Source organism: Colossoma macropomum, unplaced genomic scaffold (genome assembly GCF_904425465.1).
Source record: "Colossoma macropomum unplaced genomic scaffold, Colossoma_macropomum, whole genome shotgun sequence".
Lineage (NCBI taxonomy): Eukaryota > Metazoa > Chordata > Actinopteri > Characiformes > Serrasalmidae > Colossoma > Colossoma macropomum.
Genome location: NW_023494787.1, coordinates 14,491,189 through 14,518,600, shown reverse-complemented (window position 1 = coordinate 14,518,600; position 27,412 = coordinate 14,491,189). Strand labels below are relative to the sequence as shown.

Below are 27,412 nucleotides of genomic sequence, written 5' to 3'. Positions count from 1 at the left end.
TTGTAATGATAGAAGCACGCTTTTTGGTGCTATATAGAACCCTTTTCAAAAAGGTTCTATAAAGAACCATCCACAGCACAGTAGCTTCCATGGATCTGAAGAACCGTTTCACCATGCAAAGAGCCCTTCAGTCATGCAAAGGGTTCTTTGAGTGTTCTATATAGAACCATTTTCTTTACTAAAGAATCCTTAAAGAAGTATCTTTTTTAGGTGTGTAGTTGAGAAATTAGGTGTTTTGAGCATGCCAGTTCCTCTCACTGATAATGATAAAGTTCAGATTTCCAAATATGACCTTACATTTTCACTTCAGCTAATCAGATATAGTTATCAGATGTTTGGTGTCTGAATGAGCCACACATTCAACATGATTTCATAAGGCAAATGTTTATTGTAATACAGGTGGGTTTCAAGAATGTGAGAATGTGGTCTTTGTCATAAGCTATGATACAGTCTCAATTTACAATGCAAAGGATTTGATATGGTTCCCCAGATGGCAAAGAAACATTGACATTGTCCAATTCAGTGCAGAACTACTGAATCAGCATTGATTTGTAATTGACTAGTTGACTTTAGGTCATCAGTCAAAACAGACAGAAATTACATAATATCAGTGTTGATTCTATGTTACTTTGTTATCTGGGATGTGTTTGTTGTGCCCAATTTGTCCTGAATGTGTCCCAGATGCCTAAGAGAAAACGAGAGAAAGTGGGGAGGCTTTAGTGTAGCCATGACATTTTTTGGTTCCCTTTTAGGGGGAGAGAGAGAGAGAGCAAGAGTGTGTGTGTGTGTGTGTGTGTGTGTGTGTGTGTGTGTGTGAGAGAGAGAGAGAGAGAGAGAGAGAGAGAGAGGACTACACTCTTTTTCTTTAGTAAAGAAATGCTTATATTTACAACCATGAGTTCTATATAGAACAATTTCATGGTTAAATGGTTCCTTGCATAGTGAAATGGTTCTACAGATTGATGGAGAATGTGTTGTATATGGTTCTATATACAGAACCTTACTGAAAAGCGTTCTACGTGGCACCAATATGGGTTCTTCTATTGTTATAAGCTTGTAAGCCTGACATCGTAACAACAGAAAAACCCTTTTTGGTGCTACATAGAACCATTTTCAAAAAGGTTCTATATAGAACCATTTAATGGTTGAATAGTTATTTGCATGGTGAAATGGTTCTTCAGATTGACGGATAATGTTTTGTATATGGTTCTACATGGAGCCTTACTGAAAATGGCTCTGCATAGCACCAAAATGGTTCATCTATTCTTACGATGTCAAACTTGTAACAATAGAAGGACCCTGTTCGGTGCTATATAGAGTTCTACAGAGAACCAAATAGCCTACAACACATCAATCTGAAGAACCATTTCACCAAGAACAGCTAAGAACAGTTTAACCATGGAATTGTATGGCTCTATATAGAACTAGTGGTTCTAAATAGAACCATTCCCTTTACTAAAGAACACTTGGATGTAGATTGAGCAGTCTGAGGGCAGCAGTGCTTGTTTTTTAGCGTATACTAAAAAATAAGAATCTCAAACAGTTAAACTGCCGTCACTACATTTTGTATTAATATATTATTATTCGTACTATTATTTCATTGGTAATCTGTACTCAGCGACACCGAAAAACCGTTGGTGTTTACCGGCCACACGCGCGAATCGAACGCGTTTTTTTCTCCACCTCTATTCAGACAAAAGTCGCCGATTGGAGGATCGCTTGTGAGTGCGAACTAACAGCCAATCGCGTCACAACAGCTTCTACGATCTCAGCCAATCCCAGGGGATGAGGGGCGGGCTTTGTCGGAATAGCGGTGGAAAACAAAAAATAACGCCGTGTCTCAGGTAGACTCTGCTCCATAGCGTTCTGATGGCGCCCGTCCGTGTGTGCGTATGAGTGTGTGCGCGCGCGCCTGCGAGTGTGTGCGAGGGAGTTTTGCTCCTCGCCGTTCGCTCATGAGACGGAAAACGCGGCAAAGACGACGAGCCGTGGCGAATGCTAAAGAAAAGCGGCCCCGTTCTTAGCTTTAGCCGAGCAACGGCCCTATTGCGAGTAAATGGGATTCAACGTCGTCCGAGAATGTAAAGACTCTTCTGAAGGATGGGAGGAAAAAGCTTCGCTGCTACGCTGCTGTTTCTGGGCTGCATCTCCGTGTCCTCGGTCGATGCCGGTAAGTTTAGCATGGCGAGCAGCCCCAGCAGGCTTAAACCGACACGACAGGGGTGAATGTTGGTGTTCTGGTGTGCTGAGAACAACATCTGGCTGTTATCAGCAGAGCCATCAGACAGACATTGTGGGGCATGTTCACTGGGGTTGAGGGCAGAAGAAATGGACAACCTGTTCCTCATATAGGTTACATCCATGGAGCAACAGCATAGTATAGTCAGCCATCCTACACCTAGGATTCAAAAGAAAAGGGGAGAAAATGGGAAATAAATAGCATAACTTGGGCCTCAGCCCTACATTCTGTGGGGTTTTCCCCATTTTGTGTGTGCATGTTTGGACTCATTCACCCCATCATCTGTCATTTTGACCCAAGCCAAACAGGCTCTGGTGGGCAAGCGATAAGGAAAACCTTAAAGTTTCATTTAGGGTCTAACCTGGACCTCACTGAGTGAGCCTTTAACATATGCTGCTTAGTTGTGGTTGTATGCATGTCGCCTGTTAATAGCTACACAGCCTGAGACTATGGGCTGCTGCATGCATCACGACGACAGCTTTCCCTGAAACCACAGGTTAAGACATGCATTGGATATAAATCTTTCAATACCTTTCATCAATAATCAGTTACCAGGGATTGCATTCACTCATGACTGGGCTGTCTTGAATTTGGATTAACAGAATGTTTACTTCGGGCTTTTAGTGTCCAGTTTCCTCAACAATGACAATACAATGAATGCTATATCCATTATGCAGATTAAGGCATAAAAAATCTACCCTTAGGGGCCTCTGATTAAGGACAGAGTGATCTGTATTCTCAACCAGGCCAAAGAGAAGCGCACAGGTTTGTTGTGTACTGTGCACTGCAGCCCTAATAATGTTTTGTACTGTTGTTTTGATCAGCAGCAATAGTGGGTGTGCGGCTCTGCTAACCTGTAATATTCATTGCAAACTAACCCGGCGGGTCTCATCCCAGCCACCCACGCTCCATTATCCACACACGTTCAAGGAGATCCACTCTCGCTTGCTGCGTGCATGTACCTTTATGCATGTGAGAATAAATGAGGAGCAAATGAGCGGGGCAGAAGAGGTATGGAATCCAGGCAGCTTAATGGGATTACATGTTTGAGATACAAAGCGGTAATAGCAATCCACGAATAAATAAATAAAGCCATAGATAGGTTGGATTTTCATGTAAATTGCTCTCTCAACGTGAGCGAATGTAAACAAGAGGACTAGAAAATGAAGGCAAATGCAAAGCACCGACGTTAAGAAGGAATAGGTTTACGGGAGCTGAATGGTTTTTTACCTTTAAACTAGAAAATTGGCTTATGAATAGAGAGTAAATGGAAAGCAGTGGAAGCTGAAATTAAAAGAACCTTCACTTTTGAACAGGCAGAGAATAATCTGTCATGCAATACGTTTTCAAAGTAACCTTGTGAACCCTGCCTATGAGGCAGCATAGCCCATCACACTGAATAGGCAGCGTCTAGTTTTCCCTTTCATGTGAACAGGAGAGGCTCCATCAACAAAGCCTCTTCCCATATCATCTCTCTAATCAGGCAATGCAGCAGAGAACAGCGCTGATGCACGGCGAGAGAACAAACGGGCAGCACGTTCAGTCCTAATTGAGGGAATAACCCAGTTTACAGACAGGCGAGTTTACTACACAGCCACAACAAAGGCAGCAGGTGATGCCAACCTGCAGCAAATGTGCTAGAACGCTGAACAGCCGTGAAGGTTTCGCACGAGAATTTACCTCCTCGTTGCGTGTGATGAAAGACGGAGGCGTGAAACGCTGGGGTCTCTCTCACTCACTAAATGGCTGTTTCATCTGACAGTGGCAGTTGCTTCGTGAAAGTTATGGGAGGATATCATGAATATTGTATGAGCCTGATATTGTTCTGGGAAGATTTGTGTGGTTCTGGGACGTGTGAATTGCGCACAGATGGACGACACAGATCCAGACGTTTTTGCAAATGTCAAACAAATAGAAAGAAATAAAGATGCAATAGTGAACTAATTCGTTATTAACCATCAGTGTCAAATACTATATTGTTTCATTTTACTCATTTTTCCAAGATAAATCAGTTGGCTCACTAGAAAAAAGTTTGCTGTGGCAAATACAAGTGTAGCTGTAAGCGAGCACACAGAGCCAGGATTTGGGTGCCATTTAACTTCAGAATGGCACCACTGGTGGAGTCAGGCTGTCAGACTTGAAGAGACAGAGCTGCTCTTTGGCCCAGAGGCTGGAGTTTGGAGCTCAGAGGGCTAATCCACTCAGCCTAAGGCTTGCATCCAGTTCGGGGTGCTGCTGACACTGACTGCAAAACCACATGTGCAGAAATGAGAAGATCTTTTGCGTAAAGAAATATCAAAAACCTCACTGATTTCCATACATGCATTTGAAGCACTTTTTGATATTGTAATGCAAGACAGCTCACAGTTTTTCATTCATCAAGGTACAAACAATGTAAATGTACAATCAGAGGTACATTTTAAGGTCCAATTGTGTACCTTAAATAAGTTTTAAGGTAAAAAGTATATATTTGTACCTTTTCATAATCTAATGTTTTAAAACAGAACAATAAAAAAAAAGCCTGGAGACGAGACGGGGTGTGTGGAGTCAATACAACTTAGAAAAGATAATTTAAAATGGATTATGGTACAATTATGTTCCCTGACTAAAGGCACTGAGATGTACCCTTTAAGGTACCACCCCAGAGACAAAAGGGGTCCTGCCCCAACGAGAGTTTAGTACCTTTTTTTTCTGAGAGTGCATGAGTATAACTACTCGCTGATGTATTCTGCATGTCTTCTCTTCACTGTCATTAGTAACAATAGTGTTTGCAGAGCGACGTCCTGGTTTTCAAGCAAGTGCTAAAATATTAAATATTACATTGCTTAGCCGCCTACAATATTGTCATTGTACCATAATGCATTTTTCAGAATACCAAACTCCAGCCTCTGGCCACATGATTAACAGTGTTTTCCCCGTTGAGCCATAAGACATTTTATTTGGAAGTTCATGTGCTTATTCTGCTTATTATAGATATTATTTTCTGTATATGAGTTTATACTTATTGACACTGCCTTTTTATTCTTTCTTCAGCATCATAGGGAATATGGTAGTATGTTGTTGTACTGTAAAGCATTTGTTAGGAATAGTATTATAAGCTCTGTGTGGTTTCTCATTTCATGTCCATGATGGCTGGACAAGTTTGTCCTGACAATAAACTAATTATTACCAAATTTCAAGCAAATTTGCCAAGATAGACTTCCAAATATCACATCCTGGAAATTCCCTGTATATATCATGTGTACTACAGAAGGTCTGTAGAGAATTAGTTAGGTTGTACTCATACTAGGGCTGCACGGTTCTTAATATATTAATGAATAAATGTCATTTTTTACACTGTTAAGGCGTTTTACCCTTCTAGCACATGTGTATGTGCTGTAGCTGTATCTCCATTACAGTAGCCCTGTCATTTAAATAGGGCTTTTAAATGGCAAGAAGTTCCATTGACGGAGTTCTTGATTTCCAGCCACTGCAATACTGTCAGTTTGTTCATGATTGAAGTATATCAAGTCTAAAGTCTCATTCAAAAGCAAAACACAGCATTGATGGAGCAACACCAGCAATATCGGTAACATTAGCACTAGAGGACGCCTTCATTAGTGTATGTAAGTGCTTGCAGGAGAACTATGGATAAATCAACAGCCTGCAAATGAACAAATGCAACAACAAAGTTGAAAGCTCCAGTTCCCCTCGAAATAAAATGTAACATAGTATGAGAGAGAGGGGCTACAGTCGAGGAGGAGCTGGAACATGCAGCCACTGTTGCTCTCACTGGATGTCAGTGATGAACACTGGAAACTGCGTACACCTTCATCCTGAAGGCACATGATTTAAAAGCAAGACAGATTTCGTATATCTATAAAATGCACTGCTTTTTAATTAAATAGTCTTTCTTTAGGGTCAAATTTTAAAACAAAACAATATAAAACAAATAAAACAAATTTAAAATAAAACAAATATGAATCAACCCTGTTCTTGAATCAAATCACATCGAAATGGTGTGGGAGGCTCTGGTCCTGAAGAGATGGATTCCTGCACAGTTTGGTGATTCTTCTGTTAAAACACACCTGATTCAACTCAGCGGTTAACTGCCAAGTTTAGTTGGAATGTTAGTGCAGGGAAAACACCAAACTATGCTGGTCTCCGGCCCTCAATTCCCCACCCCTGGCATGAAGTAACGCGCCAAGATCACGATTTTAATACAGTTTTTTGTGCAGCTCTAACCCATGCAGATCTCGACTAAAAGATGTACTTATTATATCAACCCAAACATGCACACATCTCTGAGCAGTAGTCCTATGACTACTCCTTTGCACACATTCCATTCAAGTCAAGTAGAGTCCAATACTTTCACATTTGTAAAAGAGCAGTGTTATGTAAGTTAATCACAGTTAACCATGACTAAAGATAGCTACAGTTACAGCTGCGTACTCTCTCATCAGACAGCAACCCCTCTTCACCCTCTTAGCAAATTGATTTAGGCTGATTGTTCGAAAGCATCCCGAAAAGCTGTTTGCAATCAGATGTTGACACAAGAACAATTTGAAATCACACAGTTAGGAAATAGCTGATGTGCTGCATCTGTGTTTGCATCTAAAAAGTCTAATTTTGATAAGCCACTTGGCGTGAACTTCACAGAATAGCGTTTATAAGCCATAAGCTCCAGATATGTGGCTGTACGTTACATTTGGACTCGACTGAAATTTGCTACAGTAAATATTCTCTCTCGAGCCTGCCTAAGAGATAAATGTTGAGAGCTTGCTTTATTTATGAGGCCTGGCATGGCCAAGGGCCGAGGAGGCAGCCAGTCCACGCCAGCATCCTCAGCTCATCAGCCCTGGTGGAGTAAATCACTGCAGCAGGCACAGGTGGTGAGGAGGTGCACTGGCCATGCCTATGTCCTGCTTTTTTCACATAGCTCACACTCATGCTGCCACTGATAAACCTACAGCAGATAGAACTGCACAGGAGATTGTGGCTCTGATTAAAAACCTTGCAGAGCTTTAATGTGGCCTTGTGTGAAAATTAATACCCCGCGTATACAACCTTACAACCTTATAAAAATGCTGGTACCAAACCAGGTGGCACCACATGACCACCAGAAGCCAGAAATGAAAATGAAATTAATGACAATTAGAATTAAATTATAGAGCAAAGCTGCTCAAGACATCAGATTTAATTACTCAAATAGGTTTAAAATGACTAAGTAATAGAAGTTTTGTAATTATATTTGATGCATATTTGATTTCGTACCAGAATGGACTTAAGGTTTTAATATAATGTAAGGTTATTATATATTATACAGTCATATGCCAAACTTTTTACAATGCTTACAATTACAATGCTTTGTTGATTTTCTATGTGAAAATAAGTTTAACATCCTCAACATGGCTTTAGTGCACAGTTTATAAGTGTATACAAGTTATAAGTAAGTATAACACATGGGACAAAATAAAACATTAAATATAAAATGTGCCATGACTTTTGAACAGGCCACATTTTATGTTTCAGCAAATAAACAGTAGTTGTGCAAAGGTCTGTTCTTTGCAGAGGATGTGTAGTTTTTTCCACTTAGAAAATCAAAAAAAACATGTAATTTGACCAGTGGCAACAAAAATTTGCATATGACAGTATAAGGTTGTTACATAATACAAACATTTGCAAGGGCCACTTGGGCCACTAAACCCAATCTAAAGGCCAAAATGAAGAGTTCGTGGCCAGAATTATAGAAACATTTATTATATCGATATTGTTTTTGCTTCAGTACCAAAAACCCTTAGGTGTTGCATTGAGAAAGGAAATATTTATGAAAACGTTAACATTAATAAAATGTTAGCTATTGTGTTGGCTACCAAATTGCATTTATGCATTTAGTTCTGTGTCTGGATATGTGAAAATTCAGCTTGTCTGGTGTTTTTTTAAAAGGGTAAAAATGCAAAAAAAAATTCAAGACAAGTACGTTTTTGTACAGGGTCTGCATTTTTAGTGGCCAAATGTGTGTGAAATGTTTCGGCCAGAAGCTCTGGGCAAAAGACGATGTTGATCCCTGATTATAAGGATTATATAAGATTAAGAATCACTGTAAGGATAAGTGAAAAACTATGAACTGGACTTTTGCACTACACATCTCTCCAGTTGAATGGATGCACTTGGAAGCCACAGTGAGCAGAAGGAATATGCAGTAGGATGGCAGAGCTTTGGGTTGAGTGCAAAGCCTAAGAGCTGATCAATAGATTCAAAACACATTTGTCTCTGGGGACAGGCCAATACACTTTGCTTAGGCACGATCTGTGATTCATGGGAAATATAGATCAGTCATGCAAGTCCGGCGAGACAAGCTATTACCAGGCAATGGGATCCAGTTAAACTAATTGAACGCACTGGGACATCATTCTACCCATGATAGAGTAACAAAGAAGTACAAAAGTAACATCAGCAGCATTTTATGCAAGCACCATAGATGGCATGAAAGAAGAACAAAGAACTTTGCTACCCATGATAGAGTAACAAAGAACACATAAGAAATAACAGCAGCATTGTGTTCTAGCAGCATAACGCAAACAGCAGACCTGTGCTTTCATTTCCAGGCTGACAGTAGGCCTGCAGAAACAGAGACATAGCTGTGGAGTCGTCCCTTTCATTTAAAGAAGGAGGTGTATGCTACTTTAAATTCAAGACAGTCATTTTTTTCATTTGATTTAAAGAATGATAATGAGGTTATGACGGGGCAGGATTAGTGCTGGGCAATGTGTCGTCTGTACTGGTGTGCCGGAAGTGGTGTCCTCATTTTTGAAGGGGCCTAAAACTTTAAAAAGTTTAATATGTCGTGTTATGCAGAGTTCTGTAGCATAGCATTGCACTCTTCAGCCTCGTCGGTTTAACAGAATTCATGATCTTGTGTCCTTTTTGTGTTTTCGTCCATCAGCATTCTATCAGTACCTATCATGCATTACACAAATACATCATATAACCGTAGTGCTTTGAAATTGCACATCATTCTGTAGTTGGTGTCATGGCCATATTAGCTGCTCCTGGTCTAAACTGATTTTCTCTAAGAGAAAAATGAATAGGATTTTCAAAAATTGCCACTATCATGCCTCATCATACTCAAAAGCTTCCAAAACACAGTAGGTTTTGTCCTGTGTGCATTCTTCCACTGCATTATGTGGTCGTTAAGGAGTCAAAATATGTAGTTATGTAATAACTGAAGTTTGGGGGGAGGAACATGCCTGAAACCTCTTCAAATCGAACGCCCTATAAATTCACATCCACGCCTCCCGTTCTCGTGACGAAGGGTTCGCAATCCCCACCGCCACCCCATCACCTCCCTGTTCCTCAGTCCTGCATCAGTCCTACTACAGCTATGGGGGGGTCTGGCCTTCTAGCTACAGGCAGAAGCTACACAGAACTCCAGCCCAAGTTCTCAGAGTTCTCCCCCTCCCTCAATCAGTCTTCCCCCATACTGCCACCATGCTAAAGGCATGGTCTAAGCTCACAAAATGAACATTGCTACATCCATGCTAATAGCAAGGTAGCACTCCTGTGCATTGAAATGAAAAAAGGTCTACTATTAAACTTTATTATATATTGACACCATCTACTCCTAATGCACTTTACTACATTAGGAGTACACTTAACAAAGCTTGCTGGCATGTTGATAGCGGCAGTTTTTTGAGAAATCCAGCTTAGACCTGGGCTTTCTAATATGGGCGTGATGCCGACTGCGTAAGGCTGGCACAACTTCAGTGGTCTATTGAAAATCCCCCAATGGTGCCAAAGAAATCCTGACTGCTAGCATAGGCACTAATGTGGAGGCTAATAAATACATATTTTACATTTGGCCTCCTAGCTGTTACGTTTGCTACATCATCTGAAGGAGGTTCCCCCAGTCTTTAAAGCAGAAAACCTCACTCTAGGGATTGCGCGGCACAGCTGTAGCAGGAGATTGGGTATGTTTACAACAGATGTTGCAATGGTTACGTTTTTCACTTTGGCTGAAGTGTCCCTTTAAGAGTAGCAACAGATAAAGGGCATTGTATCTGTGAGAACATTACATTCCATAAAACAGTGATGTCCCTGTGGCAGTAGAAACACACTACATAAAGTCCCCTTTAGTGTAGTTTTATTGGAAGAAAACAGAAAAGTCTGTCCCATCAAAACAAGCCCTGTTATGTTTGGCATTCATTTAACAGACTGTTATTCAGAGATTCATTAACTTTATTAATGCAAACTTCATTAAATATCGAGATCCTGAGAACTATTGTGGAATTGAATTTTATTATTATTGCCTGGCGCTAGTTAGGACCTAATGGCTTCTTCAGACACGGTTCGTATAGCTCAGCAGCACTCACTAGGTTCCCCTGGGTTCCACAGCCAATCCATGCAAGGATCCACAGCTTCGCAGTGATGTTGCACTGAATCCAGATGTCACTGCAGAAATCTTGAGGCCATATCTATGATGACTCAGACATTTAAGCTTTTCTTCCCAAGTTTTTGAAAGTTATTTGTGCCTGAGGCCATGTATAAACCTGTCTTGCTGTATGGATCACCATCTTTAGAGCTGGGCTGATGTCTGCTATTTCTGGCTACTGGAACATATGTAAATGGAACACCTGCAAACAAAAGGGAACGTGTGCTTACAGCACTAGCCTTGGTATGACACTATAAAGCTTGAGTTAAAGAGGTAAATAAAGCCGAATGTAAGTGGTTACAGTAAGGCATTACATGCAGTTTTTACCAGACCCCAAAAACAGAATTTGCGTAGGACGTCCTTCCTGATGTCCTTCCTCTTGGTGGACAGAACAACCTCCTACCTGGACAACCTTCTATTTTCTCTCTCACTCCCTCTTATGTTTTTTGTCTTTCAAAATATTTTCCATATTTAAGGGATGTGGATTTGCAATATTTTGATAGATGATGTAAGGCAGACACTGCTACTCTACTGTCAGCGAACATTAGGGATGACTAGGTATTAACTGTGGTGATTTATGCATCGCTGCTTTACTATTCTGACGAATGACAACACAGTCACAACATCTGAGGCCCTTTCTCTGCATGCTTCTCATTTAATTCATGAGGACAAAACACTGGCAAAAAGCAGACGGCAGCATGCGCTGTGAGCTGTGCCGAGCCGTTTGTTTTGTTTGTTGACCATTAAAGACACCGTGGCTAGTTCACATAACAATCTGAGAGCTCCCACATGAGTAAATAAAAGTAAAATGTAATGGAAGTATCGATTGAGAGCGACGTTAGAGCAGGTTGAGCGTCAGAGGGTTTCTAAGAACTGGAACTTGAAACACAGGGTCCTGTTTGGTGTTAGAAATGAGAGAGGGGGGCATTCGTGTGAAAAGCAGTGTGTGATCTTTTGAGCCGATCTCTTCACACACATAAGACGGAGATGTTCTCAGATACGCGCCACGTGCTGAGGGCCAGAACTGTTGAAAGGAAATGTGATAGGAAGCCCTCTCAACACCTTTTTTCTCTTCTTTTGTGACTTTTATCTTCAGACAGTTTGTCTGCGCCGCTCAATGTGACCATCAAGACCTTAGAGGGCAACTCGGCTGTGGTCACATGGGACATCCTGGAGGGGGACCCAGTCATCGGCTTTGCCATCACACAGCAGGTACTGATGTATTAAATACATCGAAAACTGAAATGGAAGATGAATGATTGACTTCACAGTAATGTGTGCTTGAGTTTGCACGTTCTGTGTAATTGAGTAAACTGGATTTGTACTGTGATTTATGTTTGTGTCTGACATGTTATCCTTGTGCTAAAAGTTAGGTTTGGATGCATTTTACCAGTTTTTGGTATTTCACATCAATGCCCAGGGCTTTTCCACAATGGTTGCTAAGATGTTGCTAGGCCATTTCTATGGTGTACCAGGTGATTGCTAAGGTGTTGCGAGGCCGTTGCTGTACTATCCCAGGTAGTTGCCAAGGTGTTCCAAGGCCATTGCTATGGTGACCTAGGTGGTTGCTAAGGTGTTGCTATGGTGTCCCAAGTGGTGGCTAAGATGTTGCTAGGCCATTTCTATGTTGTACCAAGTACTTGCTAAGGTGTTGCGAGGCCATTGCTATGGTAACTCAGGTGGTTGCTAAGGTGTTGTGAGACCATTGCTGTGGAATCTCAATTTCTTGCTAAGGTGTTGCGAGGCCATTGCTATGACATCCCAGGTAGTGTCCTATACGAAAAAAAAAAAACATTATGTTTGAATGAACGCTGTACGAAAACCATAGGTGCGATTGGTCCCAATTTCTGGGCACTATTCTTGTATAGGCTCTGATCTCGCAAAGTTCTGGTTCTAGCTCAAAAACTGCAACCTGTGAAAGTAGTACCAAAAAAAGAACTAATAATAAAATGAAGAATAGTAAGTTGGCCTTGTCCAAGCCAATTTAATAAGCCTGGGAATTTAAGGGATTAACCATGATAGTGTTTTCTGTTCAAATATGTTAGTTCAGCCTGTATTTGCTTGAAAATGGTGCTTTAAAAATCTCAATATCAGCTGGTATTATCAGTCAACTGATATATCAGTCAGGCCCTTCTGTGTACTACCTGCTGATGGCATTATTGACGTCCTACAGCACTTTGTGCATGCTTCACTTTCTGTGTGTGGGTGTTGCCTGTCCCGCAGTGGGACTGCGGAGATTGGCCAGTCGTCTGTGTGGACCAGTAATGAGGAATGAAATGACTACCATTGCTACCACACTATCACCGCACTAAACACTACACACACAGAGAGGCTATTTGTGTATAATGCTATCTTTTATATTGTCCTGTGTCATTATTGGAGTATAGGTGTGGGACAGTGGGTGGATCCTCTTCTATAGAAGTGACTAATAATAACATTCAGTGACTCTAGCCCACTGCAACTGAAATAAAACAATGACTATGAGGAGAATGCAGAATATCAGTTTCAATTTGAGGATAAACACATCAATACTGGATGATCCACATCAGTATCACGTCCTTTTTACAAAGATTTTCCCATTTTTGGAACCTAATTTGACAAATTAACATAATCTTGAATAAAATTGTCATGTTTATGACTTGATTGCAAAACCCTTGCAGTTGATTACTGTCTGAAGTCTGCGACCCATAAACATAAGCAGATGCTGGGTATCTTCCTTGGTGATGATGTGCCTGGATTATAATGTAGTCACTTTCAGGTCCTGAGTGGTTTGAGTGCTTTTTGCCTTCAGTCTCTCCTTCAGTAAATGAAATGCATGCTCTGTGGGGTTCAGGTCAGGTAATTCAGTGGGCTTGAGAATCTCCATAGTTGCTATAGTATGTTTTAGGTCATTGCCCTGCTGAAAGGTGAAGTGCTGCTCAATGAGTTTTGAGGAATTTGCTTGGATCCGAATGGTTAAGATGCTTCTGTTCACGTCAGAATTCATCCTACCATCACATTAATAAAGACAAGTGATCCAGCTCCACTGGTGGCCTTACATGCGCATTTACCATGGTTCACAGATGAGGTGTTATGCTATGGACCGTGTGCACAGTCATTTTCTGCATACTCTCCTCATTCCAGCACTCCGATGAAGGCTAATCTTCATCTTATCTGCCCCTACGTAGGGATGCAGCGATACGGGAATTCTGGGATGATGCCGATATTGATATTTTACATGTACATATCTTGCATGCAAAACTTCCCTCTGTAAAGGCTGCTGCACACGTCACACAGTGTCCAAAAGTTCGAAACCATTGTTTTCAATGGAGGTACACACAGTCGCGCTGGTGCTCCATCAAGCACTGTTCAAGTCCTCAGCGCCTCACAGCACGCCACTCAGCATTTTGCCATATCGAGACCACAGAAAGCCACAGTAGACATGTGGCCAAAAATGTACACAGAGAAAGGCAGCCAGTGTTTTAGGTCATCAGACAAACGCTCATTGTAAGTTACCTCAGCAAACATTACTATCCGAGCCCTTTTCAGCTCACATCTTTTAGCTCGAAAACAGCCCGTCTATGAAGAGGTAGTAAACTTATGACAAGTGTGATGAGTGACGCTGAACACTTTATTTCTTTCAATTTATACAACTAGAGTGTAAAAATGAACTTGAACCTAGCTTTTATTGGCTCTCCTTGCCGGTGTCTCGGGCACCAGAATGTAACTGCTGCACCATTTATAGTGAAACGGGAAAATTCGAACAAGAAGCTGGCGAATAAGAAACCAGCTTTGTAGTTTTAATGCTGATAGTCTTTTTTGCTAAGGAGATTTAAGCCATCAGAGCATCCTACCTAGAGTTTAATGTACAGAGCTATCTACCTGAGTAGTTGCTGGTTTTGCTTGTGTGCACTGTGCTATGAGAGACATTTTAGCTGTGCTGCTGTAGCGCTGCCAGTGTCGTCTAAATTTTAACGGTGCTCTTCTGTCATGCAATAAACGCGTCATTTTCATATCGCGATATATCGTTTTGAAATATCGTCCAAATCTGAGCATTAGCCTGATGCCGATGATTTTTAAAAAAAACAAATATGGGCCGACACAGTATGATTCCAATATCATTGTGCAGCCCTACCCATAAGACTTTGTCCTGGAACTTTACTGGCTTTTAAAGCACATAGCAGATCTTGCCATTCCATTCTTGAGGCTTATCAGTGGATTACGTCTTGCACTAAACCCTTTAAGGTCATGCCTGTGTATCCCTTCTCTTTATGATGGTTGAAATTATTATCTGCTGCTGTGGTCTTCTGTGCTCTTCCAGGTAGTTTGCTAGTACTAAGTGTTCTTGCTTCTTATCAGTGTACCAGACAGTTGATTTTGATGCACCTAATATTTTTGCTGCAGTTAATCTATTCAGATTTTTAAGCCTGATGATGTCCTGTTTTACAGCCAATGATATTGCTTTATGTTGGAGACATCAGACACAAATACCACTACAAATGCCGTTCTATCCATTGTAGAATCAACACAACACTTAGTTGATTAGTTAGCTTTCTTGTATATGAAATCTAAGCTGAGCCTGGGAATGTTCAGTACTTTTGTCAGTATGACATTTTAGCTTTACAGTAAGTGTTTCATTTCCATTCCAGTGTGCTGGAATACAGAGCCAAAACTGACTGTAATTACTACACTGCAGATTAGGGGTTGAGTAATAAACTACAGTCATGAGTAATAAATGATAATCATGCTGTTATTATTTAAAGAAACTTCAACTTCTTTGTCTTGCTTTTTTTAAAAAATGTAAAAACTGCAAATTGACAGGGACAACAGGGTTATTAGGGTGCTTTATATTATTGTAAAGCTATTGTGATACTGGCAAGGTATTACCATGGAAACATTTGAGTCCTTCTATTGTTCTCTCTGTGTGTTCGGTTTATTCTAGAAGAAGGATGTGCGCATGATGCGCTTCATTCAGGAGGTGAACACCACCACTCGCTCCTGCGCACTGTGGGATCTGGAGGCAGATACAGAGTACATTGTCCATGTGCAGTCCATCAGTATGAGTGGCACCAGCCCTCCCAGTGACCCTGTCCTTTTCCGCACTCCAAAAGAATCAGAGAAACTCGCCTCCAAAAGCCCTGGTAAGTCAGAGGTAAATGCCTCAATACCTGACATTTAGACCAAATAAAACCTCTTGAAATGTTCCCCTCCAGAGCCTGTTTATTAGTGGAAACAGAACATTGACCAAATGCATTAAAGCAAAGGTTATGGTAAGCTTATGAAAAGAGGGTTGAAAGATGTTTTGCAGCAAAATCATTTCCATTGAATCATGACTGCATGAAGGGATAAACACAGGAGGGTGGCTGTTATACAGCCACTCTAAAAATACACTGTAATTCAGATAAAATTGCTTACATTTGTGCATTTCCCATATAATTCCTCATTGCAGGATAGGCTGTCTTATCTACAATAACCCACAATATGGCCAGTTTTATGTTTTATAATCCATTTAGTGACCCACTTACTCAGACAAACTTCCGCTGGGCAGATCTGCTTTAGCAGAGCAGCCATTTTATTATCCGCACGGGTTCGCAGCACTGAATAACTGGGGTAACCGGTGCTGACATTTAGCTTGAAACCTCGGCCATGCAGTAAGGGGTCAGGCATGATTCACACTGTGCGAATACTGAGGTGACATGGAGAGTGATGGAGAAACTGATCTGGTGCAGTAGAAAAGCTCAAGCGAAGCTTCGCTGGAGGCCCCTTTTTAACTCCAGACGTCTGTGAAAGCTTGGCCATAGCCGCCAACGTTTTTTCTGACTCCCACATCCATTTCTGAGACATGGAAAATGACCAAACGTTATTTTCCAGGAACCATCTAGTATGAGTCATACAATCTCAGACACACAATATGAATACAAGCCTTCAGGAGAACATCCTTCAGCCAGGTAAAGCAAAGTGACAAGCAAACAAAAGTCAGTGTTTTTATGGATTTTATTCCAGTCAGCATGATTATAGATGAATGAGTGGGTGATGTGTTGATTGCCCCTTTCAAAATGAATTGAAATATTGACTGTGTACAGTTGCACTGAGACTTACAGGACTTCCAAATGCAGTCATTAGCTTTGATACATGTGAATATTTTATGGGAAAAAAAAGTCTTAAAGTTGTGCACATTGTCTTTTCCTGGTTGGAAGCAGAAACTTACACAGTGCTTGTCTCCATTTCAGCCGTCAGGATGCACAAACGCCTGAGCTACTTTACGGCTGGGTCACACTAAGCTGATGCCACATGTCAACTGTGACAGGCAGATAACGGGAGCATTTACTAAAAAACACTGTTTCATAATCAGCCATTAGCACTACGGTACTCTCCAATTAATCAGCCAAGCAGTATTACGCTTCACTTCATTTCACATGGCTCGAGGGTGGCTAATGAACACGGACAGTTAATCTTTCTCTCCGTACGCCGCTCCCTTACCAGCGCTTCGGGGTGGCTTCATGTTGTTTTTCTTACTGGACTCATGACATGTATTGACATTGATGGTGAGCTGAAAAATGCCCAGACTTTCACTACTCAGAAGCCTGAAATAACCAATAACATTTCAGTTTTACCTGAAGGGTATCGACTTTTTCGTCCAAGGGACAGGGAGCAGAAAAGAGACAACTGGAACTCCTTTCCTTCGTTATGAGACACCGCTGCTCCATCAATCCAGCAGGCCGCGGCAGAGTGTCTATCCTCCAGGGCTTGTCTGAGGCTAATCAGTGAACACAAATAGGAAACTCACAAATTATCTTAATTACCACCAGGCACTTTAGATCTGCCGCCAAGAAGAAGGGCCCGGTCTCTTCTCCTGGCGATGTGAGACATCTCTTTTAAAGCAGGGATCGGAGAAGCCTGGCCTAAAGGGAACCTCTGAAATTCAGACACTCATCAAGGCTCTGGAGCTCTTCAGTAGTCATCTTCATCATCAAACGACAGCGCAAAATAGCTGCTGCTCAAATCTACGGCCCCAAGTCTGGCTGGAGACAAAAAGCTGTAAGTTAACTCAAATCATCCAATGTAGATCGCATTTAACATTCCCTTACAAAAGGTGCTGTAATAATTGTGATGTCTGAAAATTGCCAGATTACACGCTCTTTTCTTATGCCACATTTATCCAATCACATGCAGATAATAACAGCCCGACTTTCCACTTTAAAGCAATAGTTTGGTGAGAAATCAAATTTACGCTTTTCTCTTTATCCCAAATGTACGTTTTGCACCAGAGCTACGAATCTAATATAGCTAACATGTAGGGCCCGTACAACTTTTCACAGGCTTCAGATACTCATTATTGTTTCTAAATGAGACACTTTTTTTCTTAATACTACTCTTACAAACAATAGCATTTACATAGTATAATTAAGCATCATTTTTGTTCTTTATGAAATATTGAAATATGAAATTTGTAATAAATAGTTTACAAACATTTATTCATGCCTTTTTATGATGGATGTCCCAGATATGCTGCGAGGCAGATGTGCTGTAATGTTATGTCCAGATGAATCTGACTGGATTTTTTCTTATGTCCCTAGACAGCAGCGATGTTACCAAAGTTCAAGATGTAAATCTTTGTTTAGTGTGTTTTCAAAGTCAGTTTGGCTTATTTACTGAATGGAGTCAAGTTCATATTCCATTGCAACTTAGTATTCCAAGTTTAGTTCCATTGCGAGTGAAATGGCTTTGATATGCAAACATACATTTTGCAGCGAGTTATTTCAGTGAGTGCAGTTACATGCACTTAATAATCTGATAACTCAGCTTTTATTACATTGAGCCACTTTACCTGAAAATATGAACATGCATCATCTAGAAGATGAAGAGCATTTCAATACGTTATTTCGTCAAGCATGTAATTAGTTTCAGCGTTGCTCCAAAAGTGTTTTGCTGCCGTCTCGCGGTACTGTGGTCTGTATTTGCACATATGCAGAATGAGAAATCCTAAAGAAATCTGACTTTTACAAGAGTTTACATGCACTGAGAAATCTGAGTACTGAGCTAAAGTCCAGCTCACTTTATTGGATTTCTTAATAGTATTTCTAGACCTTACTCCGATCTAAGTAATCGGAGTATGCTGTTTACTGGGGGGGGGGTTGATTTTTAGATGCAAATCGTGATAGGGACGTGGACGATTCTGAATCGATTCACAAATGTCAAAAATCGGTTTTCTAAGTTTTAATTGATAACGTAATGTTGACGGAACACAGAAGGCGGAACTTGGAAGTGTGGAAGTGCAGTGCCTGGACAGTCTGTGGCTGCACATAACAAAGACACAAATGGATGAGAGAGAAATCCGATCAACACCCAATACATTCAAAGCTAGGTCAGGGGTCGGCAACCCAGATGTTTCGAAGAGCCATTTTGTCCTTTCAACAAAAATCCAACCACCTTGGGAGCCACAACATTTTATGTGCAATACGTCTTAGTATGTGCTAATGTCCTAGTATAAACGAAAGCACAGACTTTGCTCTGCTTAAAGTTTTTGCTCAACTACAACCACTTTCCTCCCATCTCTGACAGGACACTTTTCTGCAGCAGTAGACTAGTTTCTTGTAAAATATCTCTCAACATTCGATGTTTTATGAAGCAGAAGTCAGTTTCTCATTCACCAGCTTCTTGTTCGAATTGTCCTGTTCCACCTTAAATGTACCTGAGGCACCAGAATGTAACTGCTGCACCATTTAAGGTGGAACGGGAGAATTCGAAAGAGAAGCTGACTTCAGCCTTGCGACTTTTTAATGTTTGTCAGTTTCTCGTTGCAGATTAAAAGTACCAGGAAACCAGCTGCGGTGCTTATAAATGCAAATCAGTCCATTTGTCTCCAAATGTTCATCTTAAATCTGTCAATTTGCCTTTTCGTTAGCTACTAGCTAGGGGTGATTGTCTGAATTGCTATGTGACCTGCAGTCTGTACGCCAGCCTTCAGGGTTATAGGGTGGTGATTAGCAGCGTTTAAGACCATTTATTGTTAAAACAGTGTTAGAACGATCAGCAGAGCTTTATTTTACTGCAAAGGAGTATTATTTTATTTTTACCTGAAAGCCTAATTCTGTCGTGGAGCCGCAACAGGGCTGTAAAAGAGCCGTATGTTGCCAACCCCTGAGCTAACAGTTAGCGTGTGGAAGCACTTTGGAGTTGAAGGGGAAAAGGACCTGGACGGGAGCCACACTACATGCAAGTTCTGTCACACTAAACTAAAATATTTTGGAAGAGATAAACATGATATTACATATTTTTATATATATATTTCCACCCGGTTGTAGTTGCTGCCAACCAGAGGACCATCAAGCAAGCGATGTCAAAGCTTCTACCCAACTCGGGAAGGGCGAAGCGAATTACAAACTATCGCAACTTTTATTGCCAAGGATTTGCTTTTGTACTCAGTCATTGAGGACCAGGGCTTTCAGGCTATGTAGGACACTTTGGAGCCTGAGATACAGCGTCCTGTCTCGAAGATATTTTACTGACATGGTGACCCCCCCACTCTGTACAACGAGACCAAAATCGAAGTTATGGAATCACTGAAGAAAATAGGTACAATAGCTGTAACGTGATGCGTGGACATCCACTGCCACAGGATCTTATGTCGCTGTAACAGCGTATTTTATCACAGATGAGTGGCAGCCAGTGTCTCATGTGCTCCAAACAAGAGCAGTGAAGCAGTGAGAGCCTTCCAGTTCATCACATCACTTCCATTTGTTTTACTATTAAAAGATATTAGAAGTAAATTCATTATGGATCATTACAAATCGCTGTTGTCGGAAGAAAACCTTGTATCTCCAAAATGGTACATTTACAGGAGAAGGAAAAAACATACTTTACTTGTAAGTCAATGTAAGTCAATGGAACCAGACTTTTTACCAAGTCATTTTGGGACGTTTCTTTTGGTTAATTCGTCATGAAATTTACACACAATGTAAAGAGCAACAGGCGTTTTCAAATTATTTCAAAAACTGAAAAACAAAAACAAACAAACAAAAGTGCAGATACAAGGTTATCTTCTGACAGAAGCAAAATACTTTGCTTTAAAACTACCAAGTCCTCACACAGTGAGAAAAAAGAAATCCTGTATAGAAAAAAGATGCATCAAGATGCATTGATAATCGTTTTATAATCACATCGCAGCCCTCTGAATCATAATCGAATCGAATCGTGAGGTGCCTAGAGATTCCCACCCCTACTGTTTACGTGACCATTTGAATAATTAGATAACTGCAGAAATCCGATTATGATCGGATTAATAAGTGCATGTAAAGGCACTCACTGGATGCTAAATTTGAATAGATTTGAATATATTTTTTCTGTTTGCAACCTCATTAAGTTGTAAGTAATTTCAAATAGACCTGCTTATGTGGTTTCTGACACTGTATGACATACTGCTGTACAAAAACGGACAAAAGCACAGACAAAAATGAAGCTGAAAGATAGCTGCTACTATTGTTTTAGCTAGGCTGGGTACTTTAATTTTACTAAGAAAACCTCAAGACATCCAACATGACTTGGTCAATTAACCAGGGAAAATGATGTAAACTAACTTTTTTTTGTAATTTTCTTTCTGAACTATTGCTTTAAAATAGAAAGCTGGGCACTCATTTGATTAGATGAATGTGTCATATAAGAAAAATAGCAGGTAATTAAGCAATTTCCAGACACCACTAGTAGTGTTGCACCCTCTGTTAGGGAAATGTTAAGTGAGATCTACATCAAATGATCCAGTCAGATTTGAGGCAGTAGATTTGAGCAGTCGCCTTTTTTGTTGTTTTTGATAATGGAGATGACTATTAAAGAGCTCTGAAGTAAACTAAAGGAGAGAACATCCCTTTAAGAGAGTATGTGTGTCTTCTCTTCTGTCAGATGAGGTGACAATGAAGGAGGTTGGCCAGGCAGCCCAACTGAGGGCTGGAGAGCTCATCATTATAGTGGTTGTCCTGATCATGTGGGCAGGTAAGAGAGCTTTGTGTTTTAAATTATTGGCGGTTTCATTATCTGCTGTGAAAACACAGCTCATTACTGTTTTATCATAAAGAACTATATCCAGTACAGGTAACTTTTTCAACCTTAGCCACACATCATTCCACTCCTACCAGAACACCAGTGGTGTTGAGCATACATATGAATAAGATTTCACGTCAACTAAGCAGCATTAGAGCCTGTCTGTTTTTAATTAGAGAGTAAACGATATCAAAACAGGCTTTGCGTTGCTGATGAGTGTTCTGAGATTGATTCGATACGCCTCCCCTCCCCTACACTCTGATCCAGCGATGGATATATTTTCCTGCTGCAAGTGAGGGCTGTTTGAATGATTCCCTGCTGAATCGTGTACAAAGTGGCTGAAGTCTAATGGGAAAAACCTCTCACTCACCATGTGTGTATATGTGTGTGTGGTGTGTGCGAGAGGGAAAACAAGTTGAGTGGGAGTTTCTTTTGGTCTAATTGGACCTCGGGGGCCCTCCGATTTCTGTGTAGTCCCCATCGAGCTTGTGGGAAGACTAGAGAATAAATCATCAAAAATGACAGTTGTGACACAACTAAAAAAAAATGGAGCAGCTCATCACACTTCCTGAGTTCGTTTATAATTGGTTTGTAATGTTTTCGGTCACAAAAGTAGAGTGATCCATCACCAGGTTTTCTATTATCTCCTTCCTTCCCCTGACGTCGCCCATCTATCACTGTCCCTCTCTCCTCTTCTGTCCATCTCAGTCTCTAATTCGAACTCTTTCTCTCTCTCAGGTGTGATAGCTCTCTTCTGCCGTCAGTATGACATCATTAAAGACAATGAGCCCAACAACAACAAGGACAAAGCCAAGAACTCATCAGAGTGCAGTACCCCTGAGCACCCCACAGGGGGCCTCCTGCGCAGCAAGGTCTAAAAGCACCTTCCTCCACAGGCAATAATGGGCTTTAGCCTCAGGACATGTATGTTTGTTTTGCAGTCATATATTATTTTAAACATTTATAACCTAGTTTTTCTTAACAAAGGTTTAGCCTGTGTGGACGATAGGGTTGGGTGGTATCCCCTTTTTTAATACCTTCAAACCTCAAACTTCAAAATTCAAAAAAGTCAAGTGAGTGACAGAAAGTTTACTTTGAATCTGTTACATGATGTTTGAGACTGTAGTGTTTTGGCCAAACATGCCACACAGCACAGGCTTGGTTCCAGCGAACTGATGCTACACCCATTTAGAGGATATCTGGAAGCACAAAGTCGAGTGACTGAGTGAAAACTGATATTGAACGTGTTCTGTGGTGTGGCTTGCTTAATCACGCTTAAGGCCACTGAATGATTCCCTGCTGAGTCATTCAGTGGACCCAGACCATGCCAGCAAAATGGAGCCACTGGACCATCTCACCATAGGCGTCAAACATTCAGGCCTGTCCCGTTCTCTTGGTGTACGCTGCACATGCACTCACTCACTCGCAGAGAATACAGTGAAAGATGACTCTACTTGAACTTGATGTTTATCAGCGCTTCTACTGCATGCGGTGCTCTAGTAAACCAGACTTAACGTTTTCGGTGCGCAGTGGCCTTTAGGTTTTTTGAGGTTTTTCCTGGCTCTGATGTTTCCTCTCCTTCTTTCAGCACCCTGTATCAGTGAGCTCCAATCAAAATATTTTTTAATGGAATATGTTTGTTTGTCTCTTCAGACATAGAACACACCAATCCTGCAACCTTCATTCGAAACCATTGTTTTTAAAATTCTGTGCTGACGCGTGTCGGTGCACGGTGATTCTGAGCTGTGTTCAATTTGTTAGCGCGTCACACAGCATTTTGCCATTACTATATTAAGTTAAATCCATATCTAGACCGCAGAAAGCCACATGAGATAACATGGGGCTTAAATTTTACACAGAGAAAGGCAGTCCGTTTTTAAATAAATAGAGAAATGCTAAAGGTCATTTACCTCAGCTAATGCTAGAATGCTAAAACGTTGGTTCCCTGAATATTCCCAATATGCTTAAAAACAGTGAGTACAGTGAAAAGCTAATGCTCATGTTTATTTTTATGGAGCACAGTGGAAATATTCAGGGAACGAACGTTCTAGTGCACTGAAACGGTTTAATAATGAGACACCCTAGAAAATGGCTGATTCCTTTAGCAATAAGTAGTGCCTGAAAGTAGTGCCGTGTCTTCAGCTTGACTTTTTGGAAAGTTTTAAAATGGAGAATAAATGCCTCACTGGCCTCCCAACCTCGACAAAAGCTCATTTTCAAAACTAGTCTAATAAAGGTCATTTACCTCAGCTAATGTTACAGCCTAGTCTTTTTCACCTCATACCCTTCAGCTCGAAAACAGTGAGCTCTTAGTGAGGCTGTAAACCAGTGCCAAGTCTGATTAATGATGGTGAAGTTTATTTCATTAAATTTATACGGGTGCATTCCTGAGCAAAATTAAATGGGCCAAGCCCAAAACATAATAGTTTTTACTGATGATTTTGGCTGGTCAGAGTCCAGATTTTAACCCTATAGAGAATATTTGGTCTCACATTAAACACAAACTAGCTTGGCAATATTTTAATAGTTTAAATAGTTTAAAGCCGTCAGTGCTGAGTGGAAAAATACTGACTCTTCTTTCTGTGAAAGGTTGCCTGTAAATTTACACACAAAACCTCAACATTTAAAGAAGTCAAAGGGAGACGCTCTCCTATATCAAGTTACTGTGCCTATTTGTTTAATGATTTATTGTTAAGACCATTTAAAGCTTAATGTCTTGCCATTTTGGGCTTGGCTCATTTTTTTGCCCAGGAGTGCAGAATGTAAAAATCTCAGCAAATCAGCATTCCTACTCGACGTGTTTGGTGTGACGTGGCTTTTAGTTTTTTTTGAGGCTTTTCCTGGCTCTGATTTTTCCTCTCCTTCTATCAGAACCCTGTATCATGAGCTCCCACTCTGCCAATCAAAATATATTTGAGTAGAATATATTTATTTGTCTGTTCAAATGTAACAAATTTGACGTCATCATTTTTAATACCAGCATCGTCTTTAAACACTGTGGTAGATCTTGTAACCATCCTACCACCCAACCCTAAGTCATGGTCAGCATAGCCATGTTTGGTGTCCGAAGCTTCTTTAGCTTTGCTCTGGATAAACAACATACAAGATCATGGACAAAGTCGGGTATTAAACTGCTGCTTTAGCTCGGCAACATGCATTTGTCTCTTCGTATAAACGTCACAGTGTGTCATACAGTGTCAGAAGCCACATAAGCAGGTACTTGAGATTATTAACTTGGCAGTTTAAGGCAAAGGTGATATGATTTAGGCATGCAGTTTGCACAGTGCTAATTGGTGGGTTATAAGCTTCCAATACCTCTTAGCTGCTTTAGCCTCATTAGCTCAGATGAAAGACTACAGAAGCACCAAACATGGCCTGGCTGATTGACTTCATTGTGGGATAGATTTTTCATCAAACTATGAGTCTGTCCCAAAGAGCTCAGTTCAGTAGTTAGAGCTCTGCTGAAGGAATCAGCCTTTTTTTTAGGGGGTTTTATTGGTAAATAATTTCAGTACGCTAGAACATTGGTTCCCTGAATATTCCCAATATGCTTAAAAACAGTGAGTACAGTGAAAAGCTAATGCTCATATTTATTTTTATGGAGCACAGTGGAAATATTCAGGGAACGAATGTTCTAGTGCACTGAAACTGTTTATCAATGAGACACCCTAGAAAATGGCTGATTCCTTTAGCAATAAGTAGTGCCTGAAAGTAGTGCCGTGTCTTCAGCTTGACTTTTGGAAAGTTTTAAAATGGAGAATAAATGCCTCATTGGCCTCCCAACCTCGACAAAAGCTTGTTTTCAAAACTAGTCAATTAAAAAGTTGACCAACAATAAAGGTTATTCTTCTAGTAAGACATATAGTTATCACTGTTCGCTGCTGTCTAAACTGTTCATAGCAGCCTGTTGGATACCAACCAGCTAACCAGATGCATTTATATCTCTGATTAAGTTATAAGCTTAAATGTTGATGTGTGCTTTTACCTAACAGCTGTAGCCTAATACGGAGCGATCTCTAGCACACTGTGTTTCACAGGTGTTGCACTTTATTCATCAACTTCTTAAACAGAACATGACATTGAAAGTAGACTGACCAGCTTAGCAGATAGCTAACAAGCTAAAAGGTTCTTCATAAATATTCAGTTACATGCTTTTGGTTTAAATCTTGACTGTAAGGGTCACTGTAAGCTGCAGCACTCCTGGGCAAAAAAAATGAGTCAAGCCCAAAATTGCAAAACATTAAGCTTTTAATGGTTTTAACAAAATAATCAATGAACAAATAGTTAAAATAACTTAATATAGCATAGCTTTTCCTTTGATTTCTTCAAATGTTGAAGTTTTTTGTGTAAATTTGCAGCCAAACTTTCACAGAAAGAAGAGTCAGTATTTTTCCACTCAGCACTGACAGCTTCAAACAGTTGAAAAACATTGCCGAGTTAGTTTGTGTTTAAAGTGAGACCAGAAATTCTCTATAGGGTTTAAATCTGGACTCTCACCAGTCAAAACCATCAGTAAAAACTATTATGTTTTGGGCTGGGAAATTTTTTGCCCAGCTGCACAGCTGGCAGTTCGTTCCCTGGCTCCTTGCACTAAATTCCCAAACTGTCATCACCACTGAGCGAGCTTTTCAGTCAGCAGCTATGACAGAAGAACACCTAAACAACCTGGAATCAGCCAGAAATGAACCGAATACCATTCGCCAAACGTGTGGTCTCATCTTCAGAGTCTGACCATAAAATGCCACTATATCAAGTTTAGCTCAGTTTTGTCAAATTTTGCTAGATCAGTATTAATGTTATTTTGTTCCAGCCAGTCTGTAAAGCATTTACAGCCCATTTTGTTTGGCGAATGGTATTCAGTTAATTCCAGGTTGTTTAGCTGTTCTTCTGTCACAGCTGTCGACTGAAAAGCTGCCCAGTGGTGATGACAGTTTGGGAATTTAGTGTAGTCTCATCTTCAGAGTCTGACCAAATCGTCTGTCGGTCAAACGTGATCTTAGAAGTATCCATTTTCTGTTTGTGCGCAAAGTAAGAAGTAAAAACGTTCAAATGGCTTAAGCGTCTCCTACAGCTGTCAAAGTCGTTGCTTAGCAACGGCGTCTCAGCAGATTGATACAGTGTTTGTGAAAAAAACGTGATGTTATGGCAAAAAAACAGCACGGTTAGAACGCTTTTCATCTAATCAGCTTGCGTGGCCGGAACTAACCATTGTATAATTTTTGTTATTTCATTATTTGTAATCAAATATGTAATCAAATTCTGACAACAACTCAGTACAAGTTTTCTTTTAACCCTATTATCATTTGTTTCCTCCTACAGAGCTCTGAGACATACTAGAAAGCCATCCAGCGACATCATTGTAAAACAGACTGAACTTCCTCATTTGAAAAGACTCTTTAATATTATATCCTTTCAAACAACATGGAACCATGGACTTTGGTGCTTGTCTGCGAAGGACACAGAGACAACCTCCCACTTGAGCACATCTAAAGAGCGGAGTGGACATGAGAAGTGGAAAGTGCCAGACCTCGGTGCGAAGTATTCCCTCGGGTTTGGATCCAAACTGGGAGACGGTACAACCAGAGCTGCTGCCTCAGCAGGAGGTCCCAGCATGCTGAAAGCTGGAAAGCCAGGAGCGCTATACCACCTGAGGGGCATGCCTTTGCCTCCAGCGTCGCCTCACACAGATAAGGCGAAATGTGTCATCCCCTTGGAGGCAGATGCTAAATAAACCAGGGTTGTGCGATAAA

General features: G+C 40.7%; 1 protein-coding gene across 1 annotated transcript; it reads left to right on the top strand.

The window, feature by feature from the left end:
- The first annotated feature begins 1,879 nt into the window (after positions 1–1,879).
- Positions 1,880–27,412, top strand: fndc5b (fibronectin type III domain containing 5b). Its single transcript, XM_036566206.1, has 6 exons — positions 1,880–2,170; positions 11,746–11,861; positions 15,571–15,769; positions 21,525–21,614; positions 22,401–22,586; positions 26,982–27,412. Exons 1-5 carry the CDS (start codon positions 2,101–2,103, stop codon positions 22,538–22,540), a joined length of 615 nt encoding a protein of 204 aa, XP_036422099.1. The 5' UTR covers positions 1,880–2,100; the 3' UTR covers positions 22,541–22,586; positions 26,982–27,412.

Coding starts and splice junctions, on each gene's coding strand:
- fndc5b (XM_036566206.1), top strand. CDS start 2,101: ATGGGAGGAAAAAGCTTCGCTGCTACGCTGCTGTTTCTGGGCTGCATC. Junction 2,171..11,745: donor CGTGTCCTCGGTCGATGCCG/GTAAGTTTAGCA, acceptor TTTTATCTTCAG/ACAGTTTGTCTGCGCCGCTC. Junction 21,615..22,400: donor TGTCCTGATCATGTGGGCAG/GTAAGAGAGCTT, acceptor TCTCTCTCTCAG/GTGTGATAGCTCTCTTCTGC.